The 13,451-nt window shown below is 47.5% G+C and overlaps 1 protein-coding gene across 2 annotated transcripts in view; it reads right to left on the bottom strand.

Annotated features, from left to right (window-relative positions):
• Positions 1 to 13,451, bottom strand: part of Spri (Src homology 2 domain-containing protein sprint) — a 99,464-nt gene that overhangs the window by 44,068 nt on the left and 41,945 nt on the right. The window contains exon 1 of one of the 2 annotated variants that reach the window (XM_076382131.1): positions 7,295 to 7,638. The exons of the other annotated variant lie outside the window; for it this stretch is intronic. Coding sequence (XP_076238246.1) covers positions 7,295 to 7,464 — 170 coding nt within the window. The 5' untranslated portion in view covers positions 7,465 to 7,638. Of the gene's footprint in view, positions 1 to 7,294; positions 7,639 to 13,451 lie in introns of those variants that run through there. 2 annotated transcript variants of the gene reach the window in all.

Genomic DNA, 13,451 nt, shown 5'->3' with positions numbered 1-13,451 from the left:
GGGTTTTCAGTATCTCTGATTTCGTAAGTAGACTGCTTTAATTAATACGTGATTCCATCTCAGAGTTAACTACCACTAAAATACTAATATACTAAAATGAATAGTCGACTTTCCCAGGAAATCAAAATTTCCTACCATTTCCTGACCGACATGCTGGAATCCCTACGCGTGACCAATGAAACAGTCGTAAAACTCGCGGTAGTTCGACAATGAGGAAGGCAGTTAAGCAAAATAATACTTAATTAATTCATTAAACGGCGTTCTCAGCGGTGGCGAGGAACGCTCCCTCGTTTTCCATGATCTTCGAATGGGGACTGTGTTTCGCAGACACGGTTCCCTGGAAAAGATACATCCCATGGGAGCCGAACTCAGACACGGGGAGGAAGAGCTCGCTATTAAGCCCACGGGATAAGACCTGGCACTTCACTTCGTGCGCTTGCTAATTAAATTATTCCGGAAACGCGGCACGCCGCTCGTGAAGACCCACTCACACGAGGGCGACCACCCACGCAGGGATGGATCAATCCAGAAATCTGTAACAATCTTCACTGAGTGCTTTCCCTCTCGACAGATTAATTTATTCTTAGTTCCTTCAGTGTCTAAATACTCCTGTAATTTTTGAAGAAAGAAGCTTCTTTCTTCTCTCTCAAAAAAATGCTCTAAATGATCAAAAAATGGTCCCAAGCTGGCTAAAAAATGGCTCATCACTTAAACAGCAGAGTGCCTCAACCCTCAGCAGCCCCAACAAATTCTAAACGTACAGAAGATGCAGTAACGAAGACATTCACGGAAACGAAAATCCCAGGTCCCTCGATTTTCAATGTCCTCGAGTTGTCTGATTCAAAAAGCAATCAGAAAAGACCAAAGGCGGGGCGTCGTCGGCGTACGTGACGTGATTTCCTGGGAACGAAATTCTTTTCCCCTGTCTCTGGTCGTCGCGGGCCTCTGACTCGGAATCTGACAGAGATGAAGCTGCAGATATGATGGATAACGGGACGAGGGGGAAGGAAAATGGCCGTCGCTGGCAGACAACAAATTGTTCGGCAGACACGAGACGATATAACACCGCTAGACGAAGTCGTTCTGGCGAAACTGCCGCGACCAATTGTCGCGAACGCGACGCCTGTATCGAGGCGGTATTTGTCTGAAACGTGGTCTTCTGATTGGCTTACCATTAAGATCGACCCTCGTCCATCTTCCCTGGCAATGATACTGGGGAATCTTAGTTTCGAGGAACGTCGAATTCAATTTTTACGTGCCAGTGCTTGGGAGGTACGCGATATAATCTCACGAGTATAAACCAGTGGCAGGAAGACTACAATAATCGCCTATCTACGTATTTAAATTTCGATCTCTGGACGTTGCTCAGAATTAGCACGGAAGGCTACACTACTCGCTATAATCTCATAGATCAAGAACGACGTTAAGCACGAAGCAGACTTAAAATTTAAGAACCTTGTGAAGTAGAGTGAAAGACATGCACGAGGTGGAATAAAAATTGTGAAAATCCCTAGGGAGCTCATAACGAGTAAAAGTCGTATCGAGCAGCAAAGGCTGCAAATCCGATTCCCAGGGAATGAAGGCTCTCCCGCAGGGCCAGGCGGAAATGCTCTAGAGGGGGATCGTCTTTTATAATAAAATCACGAGGAAGCCTCTCCACCTACATGGGAATGGTCTGTGCAAAGAAGTCGGTCGAAAATGAAGAATATGCTAATGATCCGCGTGTCGTTGAATGTACGAGCGTCGTAAAAGGAAGAGGAGTCCCCTCTCGCGAGCCAATTGGAGGAAAGTATCTCCCCAGTCGTCTGTGCCTCTTTTTTTCCTCTCTTTCCTCCCGTTGGGAACAGGTTGTGGACGCGGTCCTTTAAAAAGAACCCACCGCGAGAGTTCCTTCGCCGCGCTCCTCTCTCGATCCCTTCCGCTGATTTAGCTGGGAGGGTTATGTCACTGGGGGCCCGCGTGCATCGCCGGCTGATGGACAATCGAACAGAGTGGGCTTTGTCCTGAAACCTGAAGCCAGGAACGCGATGCCAGTCTCGTGACGCGAAAGTGATTGGTAACGGAAGTGGCAGGCCTGTTGACTCGTACGCTGGGATGCTGATAGTTGGCTGCTGCCGCCCGATTCTAGGGATATTTTTAAACTATCTCCAGTTTTCACCAAGTGGACATTTTAGTTCTTGGCTTGGAATTGAGTAATTGAATAATTGACCCCTGGAATTGAAAAGAATATAGGATTTAGTTGGAGGGTATGAAGACTACTTGCTGTTTTCAGAAAGTGGAGATTTTTGTACTTGGTTTGGAATTGAATAATTGACACTTGGAATTGAGTAATTGAGATTTGGAATTGAAATGAATATAGAGTCTAGTAAGATTCTATGAAGACTACTTGCTTGTTTGAGCAAGTAAAATCTTTCCACCTTGCTCAGAATTGAATAATTGAAACTGTACCTTTCCTTGGAATTGAATAATCGACATTCAGTAGAATATGACTGTATCAGTTGAAAATCCTGATCACTTCCTCTTTCAAAAAATGCAATTCTGCCAGCTCCTCAGAATTGAATAATTGACCGAGACACCCTCCTCAGACTTGACTAACTGAAACCCCCCATGCTGCAACTGACTTCCAATCGCGATCTATCGAGACAGCGCTGCCTCGGCTAGTCAACAAGCAAACATGGTCAGTCTCAATTGGCGTGCACATCGCGTCTCCTTCGAGACCGAAGTTGAAGCGAGGCTTCATCCGCGCAGCCAGGGAACATTGTTCGAGCGGTTGTTTTCCATTCAATTGTCTCGGGTCTGTTTCGCAAACGCGCGACCAGAGAGGAATACATATGCGCGCGAGACAGCGATGCAATTCGTTCCTTCGCTGGCCACGTGACGCAGAGGGTGGCCAGAGGCGCTTTCAAGGCGAAACTTTTAATTAAAAAGTAACCATCGACGACGAGGAACGCGGGCGACTGCCCTCCAGCAATTTGCGGCGATATAAAAGTTCCTGGTCGCCCCGAATCGACCTCCCCTCCTTTCCCCTACCTGAATCCCCTTTTAGGAGCGAGATGAGTCGAGGCAGGAATTTATTCAGGGATTTCAGAGCCTAGAACTGTGGGTTAGGTCCACTGTTTGTTTCTGTAATACACCCAAGAATCATTTCCTCATTCGAAACTCGTCGAATTTCGCTCACTTTCGCCTTCCGTTTTTCATTTCCCTTAAAAGGCGTCTTCGAGTCTCTCCACGATCTGCAGATACGCGGATGAACCCTTGTCGGGGGGGTGCCATAAATCGGCCCTCTTCCGCGGCCGCCAGGACGAGGCCACTAATGAAAGAGAAAAGGAATTTATCGGCGATATAAATTGTCCCAGGATGTCGGACATCCGGCGGCGCTAGCGATCGATCGCGGCTGTTCGCGAGAGGGCGAGACGAGGAGCGAGCAAAAAAGGAATGGATCGTGTGCCCTTTATTGGTTTTCCTTGGTCGTGTGGGCGGAGGAGCGAAACGCTCCTTTTAATTAGGCGATCGGTGGCTGGCCGAAAGATCGACGCGAGCGAGAGGCTTCCCCCTGCTGGCGCCATAACGAGTCCTCGTTAGAGCCACGATGAGATCAACTGTTCCATTTGGTACTGACAAACGAGCGTTGCCGCGGCAGTCTGCGGTTTCGTGAACGCGATCGTGGGGCATGTTCCGATTGCCTTGGACCCCGAAGAGGCGTCGTCCGAGGCGAGGACCAGGATTCCTTGGGGGTGAGAGGGGGTGTCATAGCCAGAAGGGAACACTGGGATCGAAGGTGAACGAGATAAGATGAGAAGGGGAGGGATGTCTGAGTATGTTAATGAGAGTAGGAGAGAGCTGAAGAGGAAGAGGAAGGATGGAGGCTCAGGGAACCACTTGTGTTGTGACACTGGAGGCACGCTTTTCATTCAGACCGTGATAACTCGGCGAACAAAAATCGCAGACCACTCAGCAACGTCTCATTCAAAAAGGGAGGGTACCAGCTTTAACTTCTCCCTAAAAAATATCGCAGAAAAAATTCACCGAGTTCCTGAGGGCTGTCTGAATCGGAAAAAGATTCTAGGTAAAACTACCTTCTCTTTCTCGGCATGTCGTGGAGAAGCGAATTTTTTTTGACCAACTTCAATTCGGGGATGTTAAAGTAGAGGCTTTGCCCTTTAAGATGAGACCAGGCTCATCTCCTTGCGATTTTTGTTGACGGAGTTACAGCAGCTCAAAGTTTGGCAACTTTTTCGGTCTCCGGAGCGCCACGTGATTCTGAAGTCAGCGGCTCATTTTTCATTCAGACTTCGATAACTCAGCGAAAAAAAATCGTAGAACGCTCGCTAAGGTCTCATTCGAAAGGGGAGGGTTACAGCTTCAACGTCCAGTAAGAAAATGTCGCAAAAAAAATTCATCAAGCTCCTGAGAGCTGTCTGAATCGGAAAAAGATTCTAGGTAAAGCTACCTTTTCTTTCTCGGCATGACGTGGAGAGGAGAATTTTTTTCAGACAAATTCAACTCAGGAATGTTAAAATAGAAGCTTTACCCTTTAGAATGAGTCCAGGCTCATCTCCTTACGATTTTTTTTGACGGAGTTACAGCAGCTCAAAGTTTGGCAACTTTTTCGGTCTCTGGATCACCGCGTGATTCTGAAGTCAGCGGCTCACTTCTCATTCAGACCTCGATAACTCGGCGAAAAAAAATCGCACACGACTGAGCAGGGTCTCATTCGAAAGGGGAGGGTTCCAGCTTCAACGTCCAGTAAGAAAATGTCACAAAAAAAATTCATCAAGCTCCTGAGAGTTGTATGAAGTAGGAAAAAATACGGAGACAAACCACCCTCTCTTTCTCGGTGGGTCATGAAGCGGGAAATTTTTTTTGACCAACTTCAATTCAGGGATGTTAAAGTAGAGGCTTTGCCCTTTAAGATGAGACCAGGCTGACCTCCCTGCGATTTTTTTTCGCAAAGTTATAGGAGCTCAAAGATCGACAATTTTTCGCTCCATTAATATCGATGGTAATAGAGGATGTGACTATCGAGTATTTCTGTTCGGCGAAATATGACTTCTGTCACGTCAAGGTTTGGTCACCAGTTGTCTATACTTTTTTTAATTCTAACAAAGTAGTAATTTAAACTATATAGGTGGTACAGTGTCACCCCAGGGAACTCACAATTTTCGTTTTATTCTCCTAAAACCGTGCAGGACGTTTACAATCCATTAACCAAGATAAAATACGCGTTCAGTGGAATGCAACAAATTGTGCATCCGTAGTACACGCACGAGAATTCCTGTCCCTGTTTGAGGGAGATTCCTTTTGCGAGTGAGGCTATAAAAGCGCTGTAAACTATAAAAGTCGAAGGAAGCCCAAGATATACACAGCCAGAATTTCGCTTTCGCAAGTAACACGCGAAATTATTTTTGTTCCATGGGATATAAAAAATCGATCCTCGACTTCTCTCCATTTCGGGAGCTCTCGATTTATCACCGCTGAATTAAACTTCGATGGGACCCAATAACCGTGAACTTCCCTCAATATCGCGACCGTTTCGAAATTCAATTTAAATTCAAGGCAGACTGACGTGCGCGCGAGCTGAGGAATATATTGTGGCTATCTTTGAGAGGTATCTTTAAAAAGAGCGAGAAGAAGGGAGGGGTGAAAAGAGAAGGCGCCGAAACGAGTTTCGTATCGAAGATACGCACATTCTTAGGAGAAAGTCATAAAAAGACAAAGAAAGTAGGTCGCGAGAAACGCTTCTGCGATCCAAGGGCTACCCTTTAATAACTCCGAGCGACAATGGCGCTTCGAATTCTTGCTATGAAAGGGACTTGAGGACAAAGAGAGTGAAGAGGAAGCCGCACTCTGTTGATAATTGACGATACCTTTTTCGCTGGGTATGAATGTACAGGGTGCTCCAGAAGTCTCTAAAAAGGTACTCAATTTTTATATTCGAAATTGTGTTCTGTTTGATTGCATGTGTTATTTGGGTTCAGTGGATCAAAAATTGAAGAAGAACCATGCCTCAAAAATGCACAGTTTCCAAGTAATCGTATGTCAAAGTTTGGCCCAATCACGTGGAGTGACGTTGCAGCTGGGGGCGGACGCTCCGCCTACTAGACCATTCTGCGTTTGGATTGGACGAAAATCTAATTACCTTGATTTATTCGTACTACAAAAGTTTTAAATATACAGTTTTCCAGTAAAAGTATCAAAATTTAGATCAATTAAATGATGGGCGTGGCCCTTGACGCTCCTCCCATTGCCCCTCCCTCATCTGTGATTGGACCAAACTAAATCTACTTTTGTGAGAGAACCGTTCACTAGGCAGGCACAATTCTTTTTCAATTTTCTTTCTCTTATCATGCACAGTGTACAGAAACAGACAAGCGCAACTTCCTAGAGTGAAGACAAATTTTTTCAGGCCACTGACAAGGTGGCGCTCTATCTTTGTCCCCACGAAATTCCTCGAACTTCTTTTTCTCAGCCCCAGCTCCGTCTGATATATCGCTCCATTCTTTCGAAACGAATCGTCCCTGTTTTTCCGTCGAACGCAGCGTGGCCGTAGAAAATAGCCGACAAAACAACGACACCCAAGGCAGGGAGCGAATTTATTCGTGGTCACGAGCAGCACGTGCTACCTCGAGACGTCTAGCTCGAATCTCTGAGAATCCTCTCCCTTTCTGCTCAGGACTGTGCCGCGGCGAATTTAATAATCCCCCCTCCAAACACGCCCCAGCTTCAATTCAGGAACTTAAATATGCACGGGAACGATTTCTGAATGCCAAATCCCCGAAGAAACGTCGCACGAGAAGAATCGACTCAGCTACCCCTCTGCCATCGTTCAGCCCCCCAACTCGATTATCCCTCGAAATTAATCGGCGAAAATTAAATCCACCCACTAATTATACCCTGGCCGATGCTGGCCCTGGGAAACTTCCTATTAATTATCAACTATAATTGTCAATTGACGCCGCGTCGTTTTCTGTGAAAACGAGGGGCGTTGGTTAGAAGAAAGGGGTGAAGCTCTGGGTTTATGGTGACAAGACAGAGTGTACTTGTCTTTGGGAGATAGTTTGTCATAAATCCTAGAGAACTGATGCCATGAATCACGTTTTCACTTAGTTTTCAGTCAGGCCTGAGAAGCAAGTTGCTTTGTCATTTGGCGGGGATGGAATATAGAGGGGAAATTCAAGACTCTAGCTTTTCTAAATTTTCTCGGTTTTCCTTCCTCCCTCCCTCCCAGTATTTAAAAAAGATGTCTAAATTTATACCATAGGCCTCGTCAAATTCTATCACCTCAGCGACTCACCTGATGATGTGCTGATTGGTGGACTGCAGCAGAATAGTGGTGTACTTGGTGATCAACATCCTTCCTGGATCGACGGCCCGACGAGAGGCCGAGGAGCGGTGATTCACACTCAGCCAGCCGACACAAAACTCCGTCGAGGTGCTGGGGAACTCGGCGCACTCGTTTCGCATAAATCGCGCCCACCAAAATCAAACAAAAACGCGAGCGAAGCGGACGACCGCGTGGATGCCGCGGAAATTCTTCCGTCTATATATAGCCGCCATATTTCGAAGCCAGCACAAAGCGATCTGCTCGTTTTCGTGCCTTCTTTTCAGACTGACGCTCTTTATGGCCGATATCTTGACGTCATCCAGGCGATCTTGGCTGTGGTCAGGTCCTCCAGGCTTTTGCACAGCCACGGTGACTCTCGACGACGTCAGCGACTGTTTTCGTTGGCTATGAAACGGAAGCTTGTTGGACTGTGTGCTCTGAGAGTCTTGGGGATAAGAGCTGCTGTTTTTTGGGAAGCAGGATCTGGATTTTTGAGAGAGATATCTTTGTGGAGCTGGAGGACTTTGATGACTTCGGCTGTGATCAGACCTGTGCTAAGTTTCGTTTTTTATGACTCCAGTGGATTAATTTTTGCCTTCTTTTTGGGTTAAATTTAACGTATAGTCTCTTCTTTAGATGATAGTAGTATCCCCAGGAGAGTATCTTCCTCAGAGATGAACTTGGACCAAGAATCTTTTTTTCTCCGAGAGATTCTCAAAGTAATTTCTACGGTCACTTTATCTTCTTCTTAGCTCGAGCCTTTCTCCTCAACAAAATCACTTTGTGTCAAGTGTCCACCTTCCCCAAGACTATTTTCCACCAATTTCCTCCCGAAAAATCCAAACAGATTCTTTCCAGCCTCTCAACTCTCCACCCACCTCAGCCAATGATCTGGACTATGTTCAGCTCCCAAGCCACTCCTCCAAACAAGCAGCCTTTATCAACGTCACGGCCTGTCAGAGTCTATCGCGAGTCTGTTGATCTTCCAACGCTGCCAACGCGCAGCTGTTCCTAGGAAGCGTCGAAGCGTTCGAGTCAGATGTCTCAGGCTTTCTCGACTCGGAGCCGAGGGTTTCGCTCAAGGTTTCGTTGACTGATAGCGACAGGTGCAACGATCGCTGTTCGATGGCTCCCTGGCGCCGTCGATTCTATTATTACGCCTTGTTGGACAGTTGGAACATCGGTGGACCTTCTTCCCTAGGGTCGGACAAGCTTGACGGTGGTCAGGGATGAGTTTAGCGAGCTGCTGCGTGATTTATTTTCGTTTATCTCCGATCAGCCTCGAGCAACCTGAATGACTGGCTTCGAAGGAGGAAGGCGACCTTCTGAGAGATCATAAAGGGTCGATTATTATTGGCTATGGAGATTCACCTTGTCTTCCAAGTTTGGAGGCGACTGATATTAACATAATTTACAATATTCCTGTTTCTAGAGTCACCAGAAGCTTCGTCTGAGAAATTCACTTGGATCCTCTAGTTTGGAGTACACTAATTCGTAATGGAAGACACAGTATCAGTACTATTTCTGTTCCACAATTTTCCAGTAATTTCAGAGATCTCTCCTAAACTCCCCAGTTACCAGACGATGTAGAAAGCTCCACAAACTCTCAACTCACAGCTTCACAGAATTCACTCCCGCAGACACAGTCTCGTTTCAAGTATCCACGCTGATAATTCCATTGAGCAAGCAGACCAAGTCACGAGCCTCCCCAGAATCCTCAATTGAAACGAGTTCGCTTCAATCAACGAAGAGACCTCGGGTCGTAGATCCCCTTTGACGTCTTCATCCCAGACTTGTGAATCTCTCGAAAATAGTTGGCAGGGTCAGGTCGTATCCAGACGTCGAGGATAAGCGTCAATCTCGAGGCAGTGGAGTGTCACTGGCAGGTGGCAGCGGCGACTAACTATTAAGTGGCTTCGACAGGGGCTGAGCACAGCTCGGAAGTGATCTGTTCAATAAGCATTCCACCGTGGCGTGCTTAATCGGTGTCAACGAAGGACAGGCCTCGCGATAAACAGCCTCGACGTCGGTTTATCGATGACGCGGCCTTCCAGAGACGCTGGCCTCTTCCCAGCGAGGAGGAATGCCAGCTCGATCGAGAACCGCCGTGGACAATATATTTATAATGACTGCTCGACCCCCAGATGACCTCTGCTATCGTCTCCCTCTATCTTCGGAGCCGTCCTGGACGAGGAACGACTCTCTCCTAGCTCGATCACGAGGCAATAAGCGTTATCGATCCCTCGGGATCGGGATCGCGTGCAGCGAGAAAGACTTCGCCCTCAGACCTCATCGCAGCTGATTTTCGCGACGGCCAGCTCGCGTTTCGAATTGATTTCATGCTCCATCGCGCCCGAGTCTGGGTCATCAACTTTCGATACGGAAACGGGCAACGACGTGGCCATTCGAGCAGGTCCTGGCTTCCCTGGACGCCATTCGCTGGTCGCTGGATACCTAGGCGAGGATCCACCCTGGCTTCCTTTCTCCGAACATCTTCTGGATACTTCCTCTCTGTGGTTATTTGCTGTGACGAAGGTTAATTGGGGAGATTTTGCGGCTGAGAACCACTGTGATGAGTGTTGGTGGATGTGGCTGGTGGCAGTGATGAGAAATGATTGTTTTTGGAGCTCCTGGAGGTTTAGGAAGACACTGTGATGTTGTGGGTGGAGACTGTCGCGGATCCAGTGAGAACCTCTGAGACGATGTTCTTGGAACAGCTTCTATGGCACTCAGAGGTGAAGGAGATCGATTTTGGGAGTTGATTTAGGCCCTGGAAGACACTGTGTCTTGTTACAACTGAAGATAGACTGAAGATACTCCCAGGTCCACTGAGAACCACTGTGCAGCTCCTCGTCAGACATCCTCCACTTTCCCAGCAAGTGAGAAAGATCGATTCTAACACTCGAACCAGGTCCAGACAGCCACTGCCTCCCTGTGATCGAAGATTAACCTCAGATACCCTCAGGCCCACTGAGAACCACTGTGCAGATCCTCCTCAAACCTCCTCCACTCCTCCAGCAAGCGAAGGATCTCAATTTCCACAGTTTCACTAGGTCCAACTGAACACCTTCCTCTAGAATCCCGACAGCACCTAGTCCCAGGTGTCCCTCGTCAACCTTGACCCAGGTCCAGGTCCCCAAAGTGCCTCCACAGGGTCCTTCAATCTTCCTCGATCCCCAATCGATCTCCCTCGGGTCCTGCTTCCAGGGAAGAACTGTTGCCGCGATTATTTATAGACAATCCAGACAAAGGGACTCGAATGTGCTGCCTGGCTGCCGGTCGCGAATGAACTGGCTCCAGTCGCCTTTAAACACTATAGCCTCGGCTGCACCGCGCGGACTTTAGCCGCTTATGCGCCGCCTATAGTCCACGGAATATATCGCGGGCTCGATCCTGGCTCGAGGAGAGTTTCGAGAGTGACGGAGGTTCCTTGGTTCTGTCGAGGGGCCACGTGTGCGTCGGTTCCTCGGTGCACGTTGGTGTGCGCGCAGGGACTGCACTCGCGAGTGCGCACACCGGAGCCACACTGCACGTAGGCAACCAGAGGGAACCGTAGGACGCCTACTTCTTCGACTCGACGAGGTGGGGGTGATAATTTCGTGAGACGCGTCTCGAGGTCGACTGCGAGCACTCTCCTCGAGGGGACTTTGTTCGTTCAGCGTTCTGCAGGAGAGTCGTGAGGGCTCGGGGGATTTTCGTGGCAACTGGGCTGGGGTAGGCCTGCTCTAGGACTTGGAGGCTTTGAGATCAGATGCATGGGTTGGGTTGGCGAAGCTGAGAAAAGGGTGAGGCTGGGTAGGGCTCTACAGAGAGAAAGGAAAGTCTCAAATGCAGTCAGTTTATGAGGAAGAGTGTAGAAGAAGGTGATTAAATGTTTAAATCTTCCGAGACTCTTCTGTATCGAATATATCCTACCCATTATTCTGCAAGGAATAATTCAAACTTAGTTTTCGACTTCAGAACCACCCTTAACCCTGTGACTTCTCATCCCTCCTGATACCTTATCCAAACACTGAGGGGAAACTATAGAGTCCTATCTCGCCACATTTTCCGTCACCCTGTTCAGCCCACAGTCCACAGCGAGCACAAGTCCTTCTACAGCTCCCTAACAATCGAAACCTTAAATCCATAGACCCCGAAATTATCCCCCAGCCATAGACAAAAGCCCAGAAGATGAATATCCAGAAGCAGGAAACTGCTGGCAGGATTCCCAGTATCAGCTCTCTCCGAGGCCGCGAAATTAAAATGGCCTGTTATTAATCGGGCGATTTCCCTCGGCGTGCGTTTCAAATTGAAACGGACTCGCCTAAGGAGCTTACAATAAATAACGCGTGTTACGATGCACAGTCATCGACGCGGCTGGAATCTTAACGAGCTGAAACACGACGTTCGCGACTTTCGACGCGCCAGTGCCTCTGTTCGCTATAACTCGCGTGGAACCGGACAGATTATTCTTAATTATTAGACACGCGCGCGGATAATTGCGTCGGAATGGGCCAGGGGCCGACGTAATCCGGTTGCCTGGACTTTTTCCTCGCTGCCTGCATCGGTGGCCGCGTGAAATTAGATTAATCGGGTCCAATGGCGAAAGGTTGCCGCAATTTGTCAGCTATCGGACGTTTCCTCTCGCTCGGGAGCCGTACACTCGACGCGTAATTTGAATAATCGCGAGATAACGATCGACCAACGCGGAATTAACGTTTCGACGATGGGGCTGGGAGAGCCGAGATGAGAGCTGTCAGCCGAGAGCTTGATAAGTGACCTAATTCCTTCGTATCCTTTTTTTTGTGCAGATTTTTTGGGAGTCCATGAATAAATTGGGGCGAAGGTAGTAGGTACTCAGTGTTCAGACAGATTCCAGGTACCATATGACGTCTGAAGATGTCTATTTTGTGTCCAGTTTGTGTCTGAAGGTTTCATGACACGATTTGGACGTCTTGAAGATGTCTGACAGCGTACGTCTTACAGACTTCCAAAATCGATGTCCATAAGACGTCTCAGAGACTCTATTTTTGGCCTGAACGTCTTATAGACGTTTTCTTAAGATGTTTTCGTGTGCTATATGGGATACTTCCATCTGTGAGACCCTCCAGTATTTATTTCTTAAAAAATTCTTCAAGAACAGCTACGTTAAACGCTCCTCACAGCTCTCGTCATTAACTCAGCCTGTACCACTATCACCCCAGCCTCTCATCGGAATGAAGTTCTCATTCTCTGCTCGTGGATCGTAATTGAAGGCCGTTTCACGGTAACTGCAGAAAAAGAAGTGAAACCAGATGAAGTTTCGCAACTGCTGGCTCGCAGATAAACAGAAAGAGTCGACGCTCGCTGATTTAATATTGGAAGATAAAAAAGGGGTGTCTGGCAGAGGGTGGAGAAAAATCTGGCCATTTTCCTGGCTAATGCGCGTATCTGCAGGCTGCAAGTGGCCGTTAGTCAGCATCGATGCAGGGGCCATTGCCAGCCGCGAGTTTCCGGCTGAATGGCTCGCGTGTCCCGCGAACGTTTCACGCCTCTGGATTTCCATAGCCCCGTGGAACGCCATTGGCCGCTGATAATCCCAGGAAACGCGTCGATAAGGGGAAACAGCGGCGAGGGGGTGGATTATTTGAAAATGAGTCTGATTCGAGCGCGATAGCCATTTATGGCGTGTGCAGCAGCCAAATATTGAAGAGCTCGGAAATGAGGCTGATTAATTATGTACCATCAGACGTGCTGGCTATGTTGGAAACGTGTCAGCAACAGAAATATGCTATTTTCAATTTTCCAGAAATTTCAGATTTATGAATATTTTTTAAATTATTAAATGAGAAAACCAAATCTCATTTTTGTCGTCTAATGAAGCTTAAAAATATTGCCAAAACAAGGAGAATCGCAGTAAAGAGCTAATAACCAAAGTATTGCAAGTCCTACCTCTGCGTAGGTTTCTTCTGCGAGCAGATAATCTGTGGCAAAGTAGATAATTGAAGTATAATAGAAGTATAAATGTGATACGAGGTCACGGTTAAGATCTACCTTGGGAACAGATCAAAGATAGATCAGATATACTCTTCGATCCCGTGATATCATTAATAGTGTTTGTCCCATCTCTCAGGAGCGGTGAATGAGAGACAAAACGTAATTGCGT

Source organism: Calliopsis andreniformis, chromosome 7 (assembly GCF_051401765.1).
Source record: "Calliopsis andreniformis isolate RMS-2024a chromosome 7, iyCalAndr_principal, whole genome shotgun sequence".
NCBI lineage: Eukaryota > Metazoa > Arthropoda > Insecta > Hymenoptera > Andrenidae > Calliopsis > Calliopsis andreniformis.
Note: the sequence above shows the minus strand (reverse complement) of the source record. Positions and strands in the feature narration are given on the sequence as shown.